General features: G+C 47.6%; 1 protein-coding gene across 1 annotated transcript in view; it reads right to left on the reverse strand.

Moving 5' to 3' along the window:
• Nucleotides 1-1,413: 1,413 nt before the first annotated feature.
• Nucleotides 1,414-21,499, reverse strand: part of FDXR (ferredoxin reductase) — a 32,677-nt gene continuing 12,591 nt past the window's right edge. The window contains exons 3-12 of the mRNA XM_082211089.1: nt 16,138-16,233; nt 14,252-14,374; nt 13,044-13,157; nt 12,144-12,245; nt 9,218-9,325; nt 8,584-8,668; nt 6,457-6,656; nt 5,650-5,821; nt 4,836-5,009; nt 1,414-2,436 (exon numbers count right to left, since the gene is read on the reverse strand). Of these exons, the coding sequence (XP_082067215.1) occupies nt 2,306-2,436; nt 4,836-5,009; nt 5,650-5,821; nt 6,457-6,656; nt 8,584-8,668; nt 9,218-9,325; nt 12,144-12,245; nt 13,044-13,157; nt 14,252-14,374; nt 16,138-16,233 (1,305 nt within the window). The 3' untranslated portion in view covers nt 1,414-2,305. The remainder of the gene's footprint in view (nt 2,437-4,835; nt 5,010-5,649; nt 5,822-6,456; nt 6,657-8,583; nt 8,669-9,217; nt 9,326-12,143; nt 12,246-13,043; nt 13,158-14,251; nt 14,375-16,137; nt 16,234-21,499) is intronic.

Consider the following 21,499-nt stretch of genomic DNA (forward strand, 5'->3'; position numbering starts at 1 on the left):
AAGCAGCTGTTCGACAAGCTTTATTGCTCGTTTGCATACGACTTTCCAGCAGTCACTCCATTTCTCCCGAGTTCCCTAATGAGAGACTGCAAATGAGATTCCGGGGGTGCGTGCGTGCCTTCTCTCTGGGCTAGAAACTGGTCTCAAATACGGAAACCGGGCAGCTCAAAACCTAGAGTCTCCCAGTAACTGAAAAAGCCCCTGCAGGCCCCCATAGTGCAGTGAAAATGTGTATTTTGTGTTCAAAAAGCAAAAAAGCTGAGCCAATAAAACAAATCTGATTTTTTAAAAAACTAAAAAAATCCACACATTTCAATGGGTTTGCACAATTTATTCTGTCCTGCTAAGTCATGGGGAAGGGTAATGAATTCTGCAGGGGCCCTACGCCATAACCCTCCCAATTAGGCTGGCTTTAGAGATCCCACCTGGGAATCTCTTATTTGCAGCCACAACAGTTCCAGAACATGGCTGTGGAACCTTTCTTCTGTCAAGAGCCACATTCCCTTGGGGAAAGGCCCTTTGGGGGGCTGCATATTGGCAGTGGGCAGGGGCTAGAGCCGCTGCTGTTGGGGGGGTTGGGTCAATGACAAAAGTAGGTGGGGCCTGAAACCGTTCCCCCACCTCCTTTCCACCTGTCTGAAATGATTTAACAAAATGCATATACTGCTTGACTGTACAAAAATCTCTAAGCAGTTTACCAAAATATAAAATAAAATTATTGGTTAAAAACCAGCCTCAAACAGGCATTTAAAAATATTCTTCCAAACAACCCAAGGTCTAAAACTTGACAAATCCTGTCTTGTTTTGTGAGCCACTAACCACAGTTTCCAGTTATGCTCAAACCTGGAAACTAAGGCCAAGTGCTGGATCTTGGCTTGCACAAAGGTAGGAGCAAAAGAGTTCCGGATACCAAAATGTAGCTTAGGCACATGTTGGCTTATTAAGCTTGGAACTGATGGTGCGAAGGAGATCACATTGCCTCTGCAGCCCTACCAAGCGAGAAGGAGGATTACAAACCTCCTCCTTTCAACATAATAGATTGGTACCCAGAGACAAACTCCATGGCCCGATAGAGCCCTAAAACATGCAACCCGAGAAGCCATCACTAATGCCCACCCAAACTTTGCATTGTGGGAGCAAGCTAATTAATCACGCACGTACGTTCCTTTATCTGCAGCAGTAATCCAGCTTCTGTTTGAGCTTCCAACAAGAAAAGATAATCATCGCCTGTGATTTATTGACAGTGACCGTGTGCTTGAAATTGGCAAGGACCAGTCAAGTTTGTCAAGAGCAGCCCTGCATTTCCCCAGCTCTTAGGACGGCTCCCGTGGCAGGTTTGCAGGCCTGCGTTAAAGCTAAAGCACACAGGCTGGCTAAGGAAGCTGGATTCCACTCTGCTGACCCAGGTTCACCTTCTGTTTGAGAAAGAGCTTTATTTTAAAATGGTTATACAATCCGCAATCTGGCATCAAAGTTGGGCGGCGGGTAGAAAGGAATAATTTGAGTTTCAGGGCGAAGGGGAAAGGTGACTGATGTTTCTCGTCCTATCTCTGGCTCATTCTCATGATTATTCATCCAACTTTTCGGCCCTCTCTCGGAAAGTTCTTTGACTTGGGTTTTTACTTCTTTTATGCTCACGTCCAGTGTGTGTGTAAATGGAATGCTCTGTACATTTAGCTGGGGGGTGCTCTTATGAAGCTTTTCATTATGGCAGAATAAGAGATGGCGAAAACTCATCAGGATTTTCTAATTACGCAGGGGGAGGGGGAGGCGTGCCTGGCTTTGTCTTCTCAAGATGGTTTGTGTAAACCTCATTACGTGGAGATGTGAAGTGAGAAAAACAAAGGGACAACCCTGAAATAACAAGTAAGGCACTTGGGAAAGGCCTGAATAATAATAAAAAAACAAAACAAAAATTTAAATTGTTCGCTTTAACCATTTACAGGCTACCTTTTCTGCAATGATTATGGCAAAGAGACAAGTGAGCCAATTCATTTTCTGGAGCAGGACTGTAAATCAGGAGGTAAAACTATGGCTAAAAGCCAGAGGTCCTTTGCAAGAAAAAATGAGCGTAAAGGTGGACAGGGCTCGGGACCAAACGCTGCTGCTGGCAGTAGCAACAAGCTTTTAGCATATTCACATCGTTTTCAAAGTCCGGAGCCAGCACCGCCGTCACACATTCTCTGTTTTCGGCGCATCTGTAGCATCATGAACGATGATTTCCACCATCTTTAGCAAACCAAGCACCTTTGGGAGCTGCAGGGCCATTAACACGGCTAATTCTTGGCCGATTCCTGGCTGCATCTCAGGGACCGATCAATTCTAGCATTTCCTTCGGGTCAACAATCTTCTCCCGAGGCTTCCCGGCCAGTTTGCCTCTCGCCACTTCGGCAGCGTCAATCTTCTCCCAATCCAAAAAGGAAACTGGGCGGATCCCTGTTAATCACCGCAGAAAGGGAAAGCACAGATCAGATCAACCTGCTGCTCCCAGATAAATTCACACATGCAAAAACAGCAGAAGCTCACAAGCCTTCCGCATCAATTACTAGGCAGACTCAGGAGTGCCGGTCAAATGAGATTACTTGTATCTTGGAAGGCTCTTATAATAGCACAGCTCTACCTTAGGGGATGAAGCTCTTTTTTGGTTCGCTTTAAAAGCCTGAATTGGTTTAGAGGGAACACGTTAATTGAAAGCATTTAAATATAATGACAGCAAAGGACCCTGTTGGGCTTTAAAACTACGTCCCCAAGCCCACTGGGGAAGGATCGCTGCAAAAACGATTCAACGTTTCTCCACAAAAACAAAGCCGTATTCCTGTGGTCTTTTCCCCCCAGGTTCTGCACATCGCTGAGAAGCAGTCAAACTGTCCGGGTTCCTTTTGAGATCTTGCCACGGCTACTGCTTTTCACATCACCACCACCCCATAGCTTTGCACCCTTGGGAGTGCAGGGATCCTTTTTGCATAGGAATAAATTACCTGCATGGATCTCTCTGCCACACAGCAAAGTGAGCATGCACCTTTGTGGGTGGACAGTTACATGGGCATCCCTTATGCTGCATGTTCAAATAGAGCAGGGAGTTTTAAATGGCCCAGGTCACCAAACGAAATAGACACTAGGCCTGGGTGATATATCACATGATAGTGGTTTCATAATTTGTGATCTGGCAATATATCACAATTCATGATATATGTTTGTGTGTGTGTGCCCTATGCAAAAAAATATGTGGGGAAAACCGTGAAGTCAGCCAATGCCTCTTTGTAGCTCCATCCTTATTTTAGGCATTGTGATATAAAAGTAAAAGGCAAAGGACTTCTGGACGGTTAAGTTCAGTCATCTCGCTTTCAGGCCGAGGGAGCCGGCATTGGTCCACAGATAGCTTTCCGGGGCATGTGGCCAGCATGACTAAACAGCTTCTGGCACAACGGAACACCGTGATGGAAGCCAGAGCGCACGGAAACGCTGTTTACCTTCCCGCCACAGCGGTACCTATTTATCTACTTGCACTGGCATGCTTTTGAACTGCTAGGTTGGCAGAAGCTGGCACAGAGCAACAGGAGCTCACTTCATTGCAGGGATTTGAACCACTGACCCAAGAGGCTCAGTTGTTTAGACCACAGTGCCACCCGCATCCCTATCAGTATATCACAATGTTTAGCGGGCAATATATCATGATGCTGAAAACCAGATATCGCTCAGCCCTACTGCTCACCTCTACAGAGTTTCATCCTTATTTCAGACATTGTGATATATCGATATATCACAATGTTTAGCTGGCAATATATTGTGATGTTGAAAACCAGATACTGCCCAGTCCTAATAGATACATGTTTCTATCACATAACTGTGTGTCCACAAACAATTGCTTTTACATACTAGGTAACTATTTTCCCATGGGCAAAGTGGCCCCAAGAGCTGCCAATGGCTTCCTGCTTGCTGCCTTGGCTTTTATTTGAGTCAGATATGTAAGCAACAGCACAGTGCTCTTACATAGACAAACCTTGTTCGCCCGCCCCCAAAGCTTGCCTGACATGCTGAACACGACACAGCACAAACCTGACGTAATCCTCTATTACGGCAGGCAAAAAAGAATAACACCACCAGACTCTTTGTGTGGAAAGGGATGAAAGTCTCTAATCGTAAGAATGAACACCCAGTTCAAGCTCCAGTTCTTTCAACCTCGGCTCCCCTTCAGTGAAGCACTGAACAACAGCTCACCTTAAAGCACTTGAGGCAAGGTTAGGCAAAGACTGCAAAATACACACTTAAAGAAGAGAACCACCACAGTAACACCAAGTTCCTGTCTTTGGTTCCTGGGAGAGGAAGGCTGAATTTCCTGTCCATGATGTTTGGGTCAAAAAAAAATCTCATTAAAAGTGAGAACAGCAAAATAAAGTTGACGGTAGGTATCCTCAAGGCTCCAGAAAGAGATTAGAAAGAAACACAACAGCGAAGGGAATTATTATTTCTTAAGATCCTTATAATGTACCAAGTACAGATAAAAAACAAGAACCCAAAAATCAAGTCCCCTGGCAAAGCCTTAAAAATCTAACATATTTCTTTAAAAATTAGAAGATGTATCTTGTCCCTCAACACTTGAACTGTGTATTTAAAGCCTCACATTTCCAAATCTTGTCTCATTGTTCGGTGGACTGTGCGTCTTTCGGCAATATATTGGGTCATTAAGGTAGCTGCATGGACACCACTGCCAATCTGGTGACAAGCTTCTCTAATGAGAATTAAAATACACACCTTGGCCAAGGTCACCTGTCCTATTATAGGATTCCAGTGTGAATCGCAGTAGGATGGACAGAAAGACAGAGCAACACACTTACGTCGGGATTGAAGGATGCTTCTCACTGAGCCAAAGCCTTCCTTGGCATCAGGAAAGTCCAGAGCGCCAGACTGCAGGTCCTCCAGCACAGACTGGGCTGTGTCAAAGCTATCGTTCATCGTGGTGATGATGACGCCGGTGGGGCCCCTCTTCACCCAGCCACTGCAATAGAGCCCTGCAAAGGGAAATGAGCAGATGAAGCACGTGTCCGCAGGTCTTCACATGGAACACCTCCAAGCAGAAGCTGCAAACCTGCAGCTCTTTCTCCAGGGTCAACTGGAATACCTGCTGCTGACCCCAGGAAAAATTACTGTATTTTAATATTTTGTTGGAAGCCCCCCAGAGTGGCTGGGGAAGCCCAGCCAGATGGGCGGGGTATAAATACAGTGGTACCTCGGGTTACAGACGCTTCAGGTTACAGACTCCACTAACCCAGAAGTTCTTAACCCTTGGGTTAAGAAATTTACCTCAGGATGAGAACAGAAATTGCGTGCTGGCGACAGCAGGAGGCCCGATTAGCTAAAGTGGTACCTCAGGTTAAGAACAGTTTAAGGTTAAGAATGGACCTCCAGAACAAATTAAGTTCTTAACCCGAGGTACCACTGTATTATTATTATTGGGGGGGGGGGGACAAATGCAGCAGCGACACTCCAAGGCCCATGCATGCAGGTGCCACAAAGCTGGCCCAGAAAGCCTCGGTGCCGGAGCCACGAACCTCTCAGTAGAAATTACCCTGGGAATCACAAGCACCCCTGTCGGAAACACAGTCTCACCCTCTGCAATGCCAGTCTCCACATGGCTGCAGGTCCACTAACCTGGTGCCCCGAGAACTCTGCCCGACTGGTTCGGGATAACGCCTCGCTTGGGGTCAAAGGGCACGGCGGGGTCAATCGGGAGGCTCCTGTACCCAATGCTGCTGAGAATCAATCCGCTCATGACGTCCTCAGTATCTCCAGTGGGGACTGCCTTGGCAGCGTCTCCTGAGCCCTGCACAGTTCAGGGGCAGAAAAAGAGGAGCAGAGGACATCGTTAGGGAGGGACGTCCTGTCCTGCCAGCACACACACAAAAACCAGGCTTATTGGAGAGGTGCATGAGCCGAGAGCCCCCAGCAGCACAGCTAGGTGTGTCCCTGGATAGGCGTCTCCGCCACCCCTGTCCTGAGAGCCTCATGCTCCAAGCTTTTACATAGCTGAAATAGATTTCAGAAGCAGCATCCGTTTGGGTCTCAGCCTCCCCAGGATGCTGGTGATCTCCTCGTGAGCACTGGCTGCGTTATGAGGGCATCCTCCTTACCCCAGCTACCAAAGAGATTGTGGGAGGGGGAGACACTTTCTGTACCACTCGGAGGAAAATGGATCCTCAGGGAGACATCGTCCCGGCTTGCCGAGAAGCTGCCATTTCAGCTTGCAGACGGCAGGCAGTTTACACCGGTGGCTCTAATTAGACTGGGAGAATAAAGCTGTCTTCCACTTAATGCCGAAAGGCTCCTGGGGGAAACTCCAAAGCTAAATGGATGCAGCAAGGCGTTCCAAGCGCCAGACAGGATGAGCGAAAGGGGGCGGGAGCAGGGAAGGAAACGAGGCTTAGTGGGGCCACGGGAGAGGAATTTCGGAGCTCGTACTTCCAACCTGGTGGCAGCCAATCGGATGGCTCTGGCCTGCTTCCCGTCGGCGGTGGGCAAGACTTCCAGCGGGCTGCACATGAACTTCAGGCTCCACTCCTTGGAGGCCGAAAGCCAGCGGCCAGACACCACCTCCCCGGGCTCTTCCAAGGCTGTTTTGGCCATCAGCTCCGTCAGCCGTTTCCTAGGTCTGGGGAGATCTGAAAATTACAAAAGCACTTCAGAAGCACAGGGCGGCCCTGTTGGGATCAGAGGTCCCTGTTGTGCTACTTCAGATGGTGATGGAAGAAGGCCCAGCAGGAGGAAGAGAGACCATCTTGCTCTGCTACACAGTAATCAGAAAAAGTGGAAGACTATCTGCGGGACTCAGCCAGCCACCAGAACGTGAGAAATGGGGGTTAAGGCTCCATTAACTGAGGCAGCTGGCACTGAGCTCGGTAATAGAACATGAGGAACAGGACAACTCTGCCCACAGAGCCACTTGCAACGAGGGGATTCAACCTGCCGTGTGAAGCACAAAGCAGAAGACTTTTTTCTCACAAGGAGAGAAAACACAACAGCCATCTACATGGATACAACAATGGAGCCTAAGTGGGGAGGGCTATTACCCCTTTGACGAGGTAGCCACTTTCCTACAAAAGGAAACACACAAATAAAGCAGGAATGGAGCCCTCATGCGATACATTGGGCTCCATCAGCAGTTCTCAGAAGGCGTCCCAAGCATGGCGGCATCTGTAAAGGTCAAACTAGACATGAAGTGATAGGATCTCCCCCAATGAGGCCCTTTGCTTTGCTTAAAAGCAGCAGGGTGGGGTAGAGGTGATATTGGATTGGGGCCCAGGAGGAGGAGGAGGGGTCAACTCTTTTCCCTGCCACTAACACAGTGATTTATATTGCCCCACAGCCCAAACTGTTATTAGCCTCCAGGTGTGGGATTTGTGGGGAGGGGGTAAGGAAGACCCATGCGTATTTCAACATAAAGAAAGCGTACATCTAGGGATCTGATCGCGGATCTTCTCCTATGTCTAGTCTGCATCTTGGGCTGCCAATTCATCAAAAGCGGAGGTGGAACTGGCTCAAGCCCTTCGCAGCTTGCTACAGTACAAAGGGAGGAAAAACTTGGGTTGTGATTTTACCAAAATTGTTGTTGTTATTATTGTTCACTTGGTGAGGTGGCAACAAGCATTCATTCCCCAACCCCAATCTGAAGGGTTTCAGATTTTACTTGCTGAATTCAAAATTTGAACATACAACACTTTCAAAGACAAACAGTTTAGGCCAGCTCAGCTACGAGACAGAATTCCAAACACAGCATTTATCTGTTTCCCCCCGCCAAGAGAATGATTAACCTTCTACTCTCTTCTACTCAGCCCCCTTGAAATGCACCTTCCATCAACTCCTTCGCCGCCTACCCCTCTGGGCTCCTCCTCCTTCTCCCCTGATGTTCCTTTGCTGTTGTTGCGATCGGGATGTGCAGGGAAGAAGCTTTAGGACAGTGCTTGCTGCACACTCCCGAGAGCCAGCCAGCGTGGAGGAGCTTCTGCCTGTCTCTGGCCCTCAGCCATCTCAAGGTTAAAGACAGCTGTTGTTGCAGCTCATTGCCCTTTGGAGCACTGCAGTTCGTCCCGACAGCGCACACTTCATTATTGTAAAAGAGGCTCTCCGCAGGAAACAAAAGGCAAAACAGGGGACATGTTTCGCTTGCTAAACCAAACCACTCCTGCTTGAGGTATGGCTCTGCACTGTAAACATTTGCAATGGTTCCACCCTCATAGCAACCCTCACACCTCCACCATGGAATTTGGGTATGGTGAGGAGGACTGGCTCAAATTACCACCCTGTGTTGACTTGGCCTTGGTCATCAGCACCAACTGGTAATTTATGAACTATAAAAAGGCACCGGCTGCCGAACGAAACATAAACAGCATCCACATGTCTCTGCCATCTAAATGGAGGACCCCGTCTCTGTGTGGGGACTTGGCCCCAGAGCATCTGATGTGCCCCTAACCATGTACAGAGTGCTTTCTGCTCATCACTTCCCATGCTCAGCCACACCACAACCAGCTGGGATTAGCAGGAAAGGTTTTCAACATTCATTTAGGAAACGAGCTTTGGCCGATTCCTCACCTTTAACAGCCTCTCCAAGGTCTTTGAAGTCTGCAGGATCTAGGAAAGGCCGGGCGTTAGGTAGGTTGATCATCTCCCGCAGCTCCTGAAGGTTGTCAGACAGAGAGCCATTATGCGCCACAACTCCACGCCACCGAGTTGCAGAAACAGGTGTGATGCAGGGAAGCAGAATCAAATTGGCTTTCAAAAGTCCTATTATCAATATATATCTATACTCCACTGCCATAAAGAGCCTATAGGCTTAGAAAACTCATGTTTCAAACACCCACAAATTTGGGGGTCTTTTCTACCCAGCAGGCTGGCCTCACAAGCAGCTGTGTCCTGGCAGGAACAGGCAGAGATTGCAGTCATTTTTGAAATTGTGAACTGCGAGCAATCTTCCCGCCTTCAAAACTTTGGTGTGGAGTGCAGAAGCTCTCGCTCCATTCCTTTTGAGACCGTAACGTGGCGAACTCAAGCCTGTCTTGGATATTCTTCATCCCAAACTTTAATCAGTGACTTCAGCAATTTTACACCCAATGGAACATATCAGCCGCACCAGATGAAGTGATAGTTATACTGAGCTGGAAGACACAGAACCTGAAGAGCTTTCAACTGAGAAACAAAAGAAGTGTGTGTGTCTGTTTGTTCATACCTTTATGGTGAAAGCCACCTGGAGGGGTCCCCTCCTACCGATAAGGCACACCCGCTTGACTTTGCTGCGGGCCAAGGCTGTCAGGGCATCCTCCGTGATGTCAGTTTTCTAGACAAAGGGAAGAACAGCACCATCCAGGGTTAAGGCAGGGCCACGAGGACCAAGGGTGAAAGTCATGTAGCCACCAGTTCACATGAACGACCCAATCTCCTTCAACGCAAAGCTCATCTACGCAGGCAAATCTGACATTCAAAATTTGAAGAATTGAGCACAGCATAACCTGGGTGGGAGCATAGGAATTTGCATCATCCCAAGTCACACAGCTGGTCCACATTGCTGGGTACTCTCTGCACCAGGGTTTCCCAAACTTGGGTCTGCAGCTGTTGTTGTTTTTTGGACCACAGTTCCCATCATCCCTGACCACGGGTCCTGCTAGCTAGGGTGATGGGAATTGTAGTCAAAAAACAGCTGGAGAAGCTTGAGAAATCCTGGTCAAGATTGATGGACAGCAGCATTCCAAGGCAGAGGCCTCTCTCAGCTCTTAAATGGAGAAGCCAAGGATGGAAACAGGGACTTTCTGCTTCACCTCTGAGCCACACCTCTTCCACACATTTCTCAAGATTATAGACCAGCCATGAGCGTGCTGGAAACTCCGCCTGCTGCCTTCTTTATAGGGCACACCTGGTAACTCAGGAATCAAATTCTGAGCTTAGAATAGCAAACTAGTTCTTTGTCGTTTTGTCACTTATGAATGGCCAAATGGTTGCAGAGGAACCCAGTCCTCATCTGATGACCAGTCACATATTATACACAAGAAAGAGCTGTAATTGACATACAATGTGTCAATAAGAAACTATGGGTTGCGTCCCAAGGAAGACATCCCATCAGCGCAAATGCTTCCACCTGCACAACAGGATCTCTCCTCCCCTGTCTCTAAGAAGGGACAGGTGTTTGCAGGTAGAATCAACCAGCATATCCATGGTGACACATCTGGCAACCCAGCCAGATGGGTGGAGTATGAATGAATGAATGAATGAATGAATGAATGAATGATTATTATTATTGTTTGGCAGCTTCTTAGGACAGGGCAATGACATCTGCATAGCTGACATGGGAGATCTTTCTAGGCATTTTTGCAATGACTCGCCTAACTAGTTGAGCTTCAACGTGAAATCTTCCGGTGGGGAGGCAGGAGAACAGAGAGCTGCACAGCAGCGTGATGAAAGGTCAGCCGCACAAAGCCAGAAGCACAATTTGACATGAGTGTGGAGGGAGAAGTCTCAACGGGCAGCATCTCTGGAGCTTCCAACTCATGTTAGCTCAAGACCGATTTTCTCTCCTTTGCTAGTGCAGGAAAGCTGCAGTCTAAGCCTAGCAGGGCTCGTCGGATTCTCCACCGTCCGTGTTTTCCAGATATAAAAGGGCCGAGAGATGCTCAGATGCCTCTTGCCCAAGGCTGAATAAACTCCAGTTCAATCAGCGCCTCCAGGTGGATTTAGTCCAGATGGAAGGCAAAAGAATGTCTGGCTGTAGTCACCGGGGAAGCAGTGGATAAAACTCAAGGCGCCAAGTTGGACGTAGGTCGGAGGAGGAGGCGGGAGAGAGTTTCCTGACCAACGTACATGAAAGACATACCCAGGCTGCCACCTTGTGCTCAGCTGAGGTATGGGAGATGGTTCCAGAAGAACGCACTGTGGCAAGAGCTGCTCCCATTTCGAACATCAGCTCAAGGAAGCTCTACCCTTCTGCATGCAAGCACTGTTCCCTCAATGGGCAATTCTGCTTTTATTTTTTTAAGGACATCCTTTCCTCCAGTTCCCACAGGATGGAAGACTCTTAGAAGCACATGCAGGCAACCTCTAGGCCAGGGAAGGGGAATCTCTCTCATCCCGAGGGCCATGCTGCTTTGTAGGAAACCTTCCCAGGGCCGCAGGCTATGTGTCAAAAGTGGTTGTGGCCAGACATGTCCCATCGCATCCTCCTTCCAAGCAAGCAAAATATATTCTTACTACAGTTCAAGGGCACATTCCAGCCCAGTAAAATCTCCCGAGAGGTGGACACGGAGCAGGGCCAGCGAAGAGCATGGATTGGGGAAAGGGGAGTGTGGGCTGAGGAGAGCCAAGGGCCAGGCAGAAAGGCTTGGAGGCCACATTCAGCCCTGCGGTTCCTCACCCCTGCACTAGGCTCCATTTATTGCCGTTGATAACTTATTTACCGTATGCCACCCAGAGAATTTAGGTTGTGGGGGAAATTAACAAATATGAAAATATGAGGGGCTGTGGGATTTTTGCACCATTAACGCAGTCTGTTCCGCCCTCCCAAAGCAGAAGACAGAAAGAAAACACAAGATGAGGGAAAAGGAAATGAAGTGGGCAGAATTCAACTTCTCTAAATCTTGCAGGAAAGAAACAAAAGAATTTAATGCATTTAAATAGCAGAGAATGCAAGTAGTTTTTTTTAAAGAGATCTGTTTTGCCCGTGACGGTGTGTCAGTCCTACCATTGGTGGATTTAAGCAGACACACCATAAGGAAACGCGAGGGTTGATTTGTCTGTGTCTCATTTCTCACCCATCTCATGCTCACACAGAGCGACACACACGGCTATGACTCTATCAGAACCCTCAATCACTCTCCCTCCCGCCCCCCGGCCACCTCCCTACCCCAAAGTCCTTTAGTGGCAGATGCAGGATTACAACCTCCCCACAGAGCTAAGCAGCAGAAGGACAGCTCTTATCTGCAAGGCGGGAATCCAACAAGCTGGCTGCAGCCATGTAGCTGCTTTTAATTAGATTCTGCCCAGCTCCACCTCGATGGCAAGAGCCCTTCATTAATCTAGATGGGATTTTCTGGTATAGTTTTACGCAAAGCCTTCACTGGCTTACACACACCCCTGCACCTGACTTCTGTTGCTTGTTCTCGACTTACCTGAAGAATTTCGAGTGGGGATAAGAGAATCCGGGCAACGTCCAGCGCCACATTCCCATGTCCCAGGACCACAGCCGTCTCACTGCTCAGGTCTGGTTTCAGCTACAAAAAGGAAAGGGGCTTTTCATCACAAGCACTCCAGCCATCTCCGTCGGTCTTATTACACAGCAGAGATTATCTGCTCTTCAGGATGTGCAGTTATGCTTTGCCTGCCCCTCGCCGTCTTGCAGGACTTCCCATGCCTCTCCACTTGAAGTCTCTGGAACAGTTTCCCATGCCTCCGTCTCACAGTCTCTGGCAGAACTTCCACGCCTGTTTATATAGGCCTGTGGACTCCATTTCTCTGTGCTCCAAAGGTGCCACTGTTCTTCTGACCAACTAAAAGCTGTCGCCAGCATCACAACCGATGTAGTCCCATATAACTCAGAGACCAGCCAGTTCGGGGGACCCACTTCAAATCTCCTCAGGCGGGAGCCTTGGGCAAGCCACCTTTCCCAAGCCTCCCCACCACATGCAATATTGGGATAACAAAGCTTTTCGTACAGGTTATAGGACAGCCCAATCCTTTTATTTCCTACATTCAAACAGGGGTTGGAGGTGGGGGAAATGCCCCACTGGACATACCCCCACTTCTCACCCCACCCCCTTCCCCAAAGTAGAAAAATGCCCCTGCTAGGTTTCCTCATGGCACCTCCAAGAGAGGGTGCCAGCTAATCCCCTCTTACGGACGTGCAAATTGTTCACATTTGTAAGTCTAAGGAGGATTTAATTTGATGTCTGCTAATCTTTTCCAATTGCAGGCCTTTCAGCCAGCCACTAATCTGAAGCTGGATGGCTTCTCTGGAACATGTGGAAAGCCTGAAGAGGCTGCCGGGGGGAGGGGGACGACGTTCTCCTTACGTCTCTGTTCTCAGGCAGGCCATTGTACCACCCCACAAAGGCTCTGGCTGTATAAACTCCGGCCAGGTCCTCCCCTGGTATCCCCAGGGTCCGATTGTCCTCAGCTCCATAGCTCTGCAGGGGAAAGAGAGGAAATCCACATACATTTTGCAGCACAGCTGGGAGGAGTGGCTGGCAACACTGTGATGGGTTTCCCCCACTTAAATTACTCTCATGTTATCTGCAGCAGAGAAGGAGGTGGGAAGACCACGATGACCATAGGACTGTCAAGATCCTGGCAGAGCGGCAATGTTACTTCTCCCTTAGTGTGCTACAAGGGACTTTTGCCGAGATCTCACACTCACATTTATCTGATTGTAATGGACGGCTTGAGCATTTTGAACTTCTAAGCCTCCAGCGATTTTTTTTCCGACTTCTGCATGGGACTTTTTTGTACTCTGGGAGCTTTTCCAGTTCCCAACAGTCAGAACTGAAGCAAAGTGGTTCTATTTGGGTATTTTAAATGGTTCCTGTCACTAGGGGGCAGTGTAACAACAACAACAACAACTTTATTATTTAACAACTACTACTTTACAGTAGTAAAGTACTTTACAGATGAAGGGCACTGTGGGTTAAACCACAGAGCCTTGGTCTTGCCAATCAGAAGGTTGGCGGTTCAAATCCCCACAACGGGGTGAGCTCCCATTGCTCGGTCCCTGCTCTTGCCAACCTAGCAGTTTGAAAGCACGCAGTGCAAATAGATAAATAGGTACCATTCCGGCGGGAAGGTAAACGGCGTTTCTGTGCACTGTTCTGGTTCACCAGAAGCAGCTTAGTCATGCTGGCCACATGAACCGGAAGCTGTACGCTGGCTCCCTCGGCCAATAAAGCGAGATGAGCACCACAACCCCAAAGTCAGCCACGACTGGACCTAATGGTCAGGGGTCCCTTTACCACTTTATTATTTAACCCCCTGCCCATCTGGCTGGGTTGCCCCAGCCACTCTGGGCGGCTTCTAACACATATAAAAATGTGTCTTTGTGGTTTCAGTCCCAGGAAAAAAATAACTAGGGACCTAGCAATGGACACTGTGAGAAGTGGGCACACCTGGACTAAGGTAAAACATAGTTCAACAACTCTGACCTAGCCAATATATCTTTGAAAAACCCATGTCTGATCAGGCCTGCCACTGATTCTCCCGCTTAAAAACCAGAGCCAAGCAAACTTACCAAAACTACCGCATGGTACGCTTTCTGCAGCTCCTCTACGGTTACGTCCTTCCCCACAGTCACATTCCCGTAAAAGGAGCAGCGGTCAGAATGTGCCGTCTGAGTAAAGGTGTTGATCACGTTCTGTTGCAAGAGGTCAAAAGGGAGAGGTCAGAAGAAGTCGTGTTCCCACATACGCAGAGAGAACTCCCACAGCACCCAGGCAGGAGACCAGAGTCAGGCCAGAGAACAATGAAGGTCCTCAATGACCTTGCAGCATTTAAGCCAGCATCTCGCTCTCTGGTTCATGCTGCCTCTTCCAAGACTCTTATCTGACAACCGACGAGAACATCTCATTTTAAAACAACATTGTTATCTATGACCTGGCACAAGGCCAGACAGTTTCACTAAAACGGTACATTTATTTATTTTTCGTCCCCCAGCATATAGTCATAGGAGAAAGATCGGGGGAGGGGAGGATTTCAAGTGCTGTATTCACAGGGGGGATGTGGGCTTTCTCACCCATCCATTTACAAGCATTTTATCAAAAAAAATGAAACAATGGCAGGCTAGCAACGACCTTGTACAGACATCAGGGTTTACCACTCCAAAAATCTAGTTACCCATACTATTGCTTTCCATTGAAAATCCTGCAAAATCAAAAGGTGAAGTGCAAAGAAGAAATCTAAACCCATGGAAATAATGCAAGTGCTGCACGTATTACCACTTTTAAAGCACCTGCCCACAGAAGACGGTCCTTGCCTGCAGGTGCACAATCTAATAGACATGGCACAAAAGGTGAAGGGGAAAAAATGTGGAGGGTAGAGGACAAATTCAGATAGCAATTATTGAAGTTACATAACCTGAGCAGCATCATTTGATCAGGACAGGTGGGCATCCCTGCCTTTTAAGTACAAATATATATGCAACCCAGCAGCCCTCAGTCCCTCAACCAATGACAGAATCTACTCTGATTTTCTCTTCAGCTTAGCAATTGGATCCTAGCTATTACTTACCCATCCTGCCCCAAATTCATACCTCTAGGCTATTTCTTCCTTTCACTATAATATCTATGTGACTTGTACAGCTCCCTTTACTAGGCAGGTGGAGAGAGGAGCCATTGGTCTAGCCTGCTTCTTCCCATAAGAAGCCTGCTTCTTCATGCCATAAGGAGGAATATTGCTCCCTCTGACCTAAGATACACACACCCAAAAAACCTGCAGCCAGGGCAAAACGGCTCAGGTGCTCGCAGCTTTTCCAATTCTCCGTTTTGCAAAGGTCACGTGGCTCCTCCCTATTCAGCATGAGATCCCTCAGCCCTGGATCTCTCCTACGTTTTGTTAACTACTCTGTAGGATCCACATTTGTCTCGACTCTTTTATGGAGAAGCTGACGGCAGCATTTTGGCTTCACTGCAACCTGTGAGGTAAGGGAGGCTGACAGATGGCGACTTGGCCAAGGCTACAGAGTTCAATACTCCACTAAGCAAGGATATGAATCTGTGCTTCCCCACAGCCAAACCCCAAATCCTGCCCAGAGTGCCAGACTGGCTCACAGGCATCTGTGTCATTTCATGGAGAAGAAAAGAAAGAAAAGAGTGATTAAAGCAGGAGTGGGGAACTTATGCCCCTCTAGATCAGTGGCGTGGCAACTTGTGGTCCTCCAGGTGTTGCTTAGCAACAGTTCCTATCACCCTCAGCTATGCTGGCTGGGGCAAATGGGAGTTGCAGTTGCACAACAACCAGAGGACTATAGGTTAGCCATCATCCCTGCTCTAGGTGTTGCTGCTGCCACCATCCCAGATCTTTGGCCACGCTGACTGGGACTGACGGGAGCTTGAGGTTAACGATATCTAGAAAAGCACAGGTTGGTTTTAAGGAGAGAGATGTTCCCAAGCTACTATTTACCTTTACTTCAGGGTGGTCCGGAGCTACTCCAAAACGAACAAGGCCAAAGGGAACAGGCAACTTCTCATATATATCCACCTGAGCCAGTTTGTGGTGCTAGGGAGGAAATTAAGTTGGATTAACACATGTAACTGATAGCGGTGGGGCAGGAGACAGAGGAAAAGTTGAAATTAAATTGACTGAAGCTATTATATTGTTGAAACAGGTCATATGCAACAGCTGCTGTTGCAGCAGCTTAATGCAACTCCTATTTTTACTTTTTGAACACACAGTTTTGAGGCCCGCTTACTCACTAATTGCTGTGAACGCCACCCATGGATTACATTACTTCCTTTAAAAAGCCCACATCTTCTGCTGGATGATGGCAGTATCTAGAAGGCTCCATGAAGTTGGTGGGGATCAAAGCATAACCACTTCAAGTCAGCACTGGCACCATCTTGGGAGTTCTCAGGACCGATGCAGCCACCTGGTCTGGAGTTCTCACAAAGCAGAACCCAACATCCCTATGTGTTCATTTTCAATTTACTTCAATTACAATTAGCAACTTCAAACATTCCACTTTTCAGAGGTTTATCTCGGAACAGGTCTTCTTGCCTAAACCAGGGAAATGTGGGTTCTCTCCTCCTTTACTGCAGCCATAAGGAGGAGCTTGAAAGCTTTCCCTTCTGTTTTCAGTTTACTGTGGTTTTCTGTAATGCCAGAACCTGGAACTGTGGCTAAACTTAACTACCACTTAGGAAACGGGATCATAAACCACAGTTTGAAGTTGGCTTCTTTCCCTCAAGCATAGATAAGATTGACCACTGTTTGTCCAGGTTTAGCTGTAACACACAACCGCGGCTTGTAGGAAACTGAAGAGAAAGCTTCTGATCTTCACCTTGCAACTGTGCTAGAGGAGGAAAGAGCCAGATGCACAATCACGTAACACTAACACTATAGTTCAGTGTTATGTCCAAAACACAGCCACCGTGCTCCAATAATGCAATGCCTTTTTCTTAAAACTTAGTGCTCTTTATTCATTGCTGCATAATGTGTATTTAACAAGCGGCAGGCCGCAGTCCCAAATACTGGGGAGTGAATCCCATCAGACTTAATGGGATTTGTTCTGAGTAAACATGCTCAGGGTTGCTTTGTTAGGAAAGGAACTACAATAGATCTCACTTAATTACCAGATACTTGTGAACCAGTTGGAACCATCCATTCATGGATGAGCTCCGGAACGTGCTAAACAGTACAATACAGAACAGCTCATCACAATTGCCACCTTCTAACCCAAAGAGCTGCCTGTTATTGGAATACAGATTGGCAAAGGGACGAGACCTCGATTCAGTTATAAATATGTATGCGAGGTTTTGAACTATGGGGATATTATTGTTTCTCGGAGAGACTTCCCTCACGACCTGGTAAATTATTTGCTTTTGATCACCCTTTGCCTGGGGATTACGGGGCAAATCTAAACACTGTCATTGTTTCAGCAGAAGTGGGAACTCTGGGAAGGAGGCTAGAATCTAAAGTAGGCACACACTTTGAAAATTCGGTTATACTATGCATTTAAAGATGCTTCCCGCCAGGTAACAAAATGTCTCCCACCAGACAGCTATTATGGAATCCAACAACAACAAACCCAAAACCCTGGGAATTGATGGGGTTGTATTCAAAAGCAGTTTGTGTCCAAGTGGACTTGACTTCGACTCCCGCAATGGGACATTACCTCTCTCCTCTCCCCACCATGTCCTCAGGGTTGGGGGATCTGCCAGAGCAGATTTTAGGAGCATGTGGTGGGAGGACAGAAAGGTGAAATCCCACTGCGTGGGCTGAAGTCCATTCACACAACACTGGGTTCCATTCTGTAGCTCTGTGAAATGACTGGTGGCTCCTACGAACTAGCAGTGCATTGGAGGCAGTATGCTTCTGAATACCAGCTGCTGGTATTCACAGACAAGGACAGTGAATTTGTCAGCAGGTCCTCTTTCCAGGTTTCCTACAGGAATCTGGCTGGCCACTGCCAGAATTGGATGATTCTCTGGTCTGAGCAATCACAGAACTACCATCCCTATGGTTCTTCAGGAGGAAGCGGTGAGACTTTAATCAACTGAAAACAAGCTTTAAATGTGGAGGACAGATTTAACGTTGGCTTGTAGCAAATTCAGCATGGCCCCCGCATTACAGCGTATTAGAAAGCCAGTGTGGCGCAGTGGTTGGGGTGCTAGACTAAGACATGAGAGTCAAGGGTTCTAATCCCGACTCATCCACGAAGCTCACATGGTGACCTTGGGCCAATCACAAGTCTCCATCCTACCCCACAGGGTCATTGTGAAGATAAAACGTGTCGGCAGTGGAAATCGTGGGTAGGACTCAACTAACAAAGCCCCACAAATGGAAGGGCCTTCGCTAGCACAACAGGCCTTTGCCCCACCTCCCCCACTGGCCTTGGCTCTGGGTGGGTTGGCAGAACCCCCAAAACAGCACACAGCAGGGAGGAGAGGGTAAAAACTGTCCCATTAGGCAAGCAGAAACGTTTGCGGTGACGGGAGCGATCTGCTTAGCACCACGCAGAATTTCTCCCTGAGAATGCCTCCTAAGGCAAGATAGGAATGCATGCAAATTCCTTTTGACAATCTGAAGCCACAGTAGGAACTCCATGAGCAGTAGGGGGTTAAGATGAGGTAGAGCTATTCCTCCTCCAGGCTCCAGCGGGGTGGGAGAGCAGGAGCTCTGCCCCTGCCCAAGCCCCAACTGTACCTGGCAAAAGCCAGAAGAGCAGGGCAAAGCAATTCAAAGCTGCTCCTCCACCCCCAGAGAGGAGACTGATATTTGCCCCTGCTCTGCTACACCAACGTGGAGCTAGCGCAGCGAAAGAAGCATGCATGCGCATGCACACATGCACACACACCCTTTGTGGCCAGCAGGGTCTGGGTGCAGTGGAGGATCTGATGTTACGTTTCTCCACAGCCAGTCTTAGGACTGCCAGGCCGGAGGACTTTTACAAGCCTTGACACAAACGCAGGACACAAAACAAGGCTGGGGAAGCCAGAGCTCCTCTTGCAGAGACCCACAGTTTCAGCTACACTAGCATCACGCATCAAGAGCTTGCCCTGAGCAGGGAGAGCGATGCCCTTGAACACGCTGGCACCCATTCCAGGATCAGTTTGTTATGCCTTTCAGGATTATCCTTCACAGTCGAATTTTGCAGCTGAGGGCGAGCAACAGGAACATTGTTTTCCCAATTTCAACCAAGAGGGAGAGAGAGAGAGAGCTCTTGAAGTTCAAAAGGATAGCAGTGGAGGCGGGGGAGAGAAGAGTGATCCTAATTTAACAGCATCACATCCAGTACTGCAAGAAGCAGAACACTTTATTCCCAATTACAGTCTCTTCCATATTCTGAACCGGCCTTCCAGCGAGAGATTTCCATCCCTCCAAGAGTCTCTGATGTGCTAATTAACCTACCTGAGCTGGCTATACACAAGCACAGAAAATCCATTTTTCTTTTTACTATTTGGATCTAATCACCCTTGCAAAAAAAAAAAAAAAAAGTTGTGTGAAGCTTGCTTTCTCTTTTCGGGTCCAAAGCGTTGTCCCAATCAAAGGAATCGCCTCCACCATCAAAACTTGCAATCTCATGCAAGGCTTAAAGCCAAGATCTGCTAAGCATTTCAGACAGTGGGTGTGAAATTTTCTAGTTTAGAATCCCTCTGCAGAAAAGCTGCAGGCCTACATAGACCCTTAACCAGAAGTAAGTCCTACTAAATTCAATGGGGCATACTTCTGAATAGACAACACGGGGTTCTCTCTGTTATTATCTGTGGAGCCTCACCAAAAACCTGCTATTAACAGTGTCCAGTTAAGAGAGGAAGGTTGCAATTCTACCCATGCATAGTAAGCACCAAGGAACTGAGCCTAAATGCACAGGATTGCATTTTTGCTCACACTAGCGTATGAGGATGGATTTAAAAAAAATATTATTTGGGAATGGCTATTGCAGTTGTTGCTGTTTTTTATCCTATTACGTGGTACAGGAAGTAAACCCTTGCATCTGCTTCTCAGTGACTTACACACAGACACACACAAAGAGGGGAAATGCTACTAATCGCCAGTGATCTTGCAGGTACTATTCAACAGACACCCAGTCATAATAATAATAATAATAATAATTTATAACCCACCCATCTGGCTGAGCTTCCCCAGCCACTCTGGGCGGCTTCCTATCGAGTGTTAAAAACAATACAGCATTAAATATTAAAAGCTTCCGTAAACAGGGCTGCCTTCAGTTTTCTTCTAAAAGTCTGGTAGTTGTTTTTCTCTTTGACATCTGGTGGGAGGGCGTTCCACAGGGCGGGCGCCACTACCGAGAAGGCCCTCTGTCTGGTTCCCTATAACCTCACTTCTCACAACGAGGGAACCGCCAGAAGGCCCTCGGCGCTGGACCTCAGAATGTTTTAAATCAAACCACAAGGAAAAACAATTGGTCCTAAAACATTCCAATCTAAAACAAAAATAGATAACTGTGTTTTTTGTATTTTAATGCTTGCCTAAGCGTTTCACTAACAAACATACAACAGAGCCACCAAAATACCCAATAATATAGGAACGAGCTAAAATGCCAACTCTCCAAACGTGTTTCAGCTACTCAGGTCTTCAGCAGTTTAAGCACATTAAAAAGAATCCTAGAAGAGTTGGAAGGGATCACAAGGGTCATCTAGTCCAACTCCTGCAAGGGAGGAATCTTTTGCCCAAGGTGGGGCTTGAACCCATGACCCTGAAATTAAAGAGTCTTTTGCACTACTGGCTGAGCTAAGAAACCTTGTTCTTGCTCATCTGGGCCCTGCTAGGCCTACATATTCATCATGTCTCAAAGTTCTGGTATGTTTCATGCACACAATAGGCAAACTCGACCCTCCAGATGTTTTGAGACTACAATTCCCATCATCCCTGACCACTGGTCCTGTTAGCTAGGGATGATGAGAGTTGTAGTCCCAAAACATCTGGAGAGCCGCGTTTGCCTATGCCTGCAATAGAGCTATGATTGATCAAAAAGGAAGACACTATGCCATATCTGGGTCTCTTATGTATAAGTTGCTTAGACCTTTGTGCACATTTTTTTCTGCTTTAGCCAACAGAGGCCTTGGCATCATGATAAGAGTAGCGGAAAAGCAGCCGCGAAGCCAAAACAAAGGTGACAGAATAGCACATTTTGGCAAACCGGCACTGGAATGTGACAAAAATGCCCTGTGTGGAGAACCGTTGACACAGCAGGGTCCCAGGTGCTCATTTCTCCACCCCCTCCCAAATTAATTAATTAGTCTGTGTCTATATACGTAGTCATGTCAGCTGCATGAACAGTAAAATTAGTAGAAAGTTCCTG

The sequence above is a fragment of the Podarcis vaucheri genome, assembly GCF_965113315.1.
Source record: "Podarcis vaucheri genome assembly, chromosome: 2".
Taxonomy (NCBI): Eukaryota; Metazoa; Chordata; class Lepidosauria; order Squamata; family Lacertidae; genus Podarcis; species Podarcis vaucheri.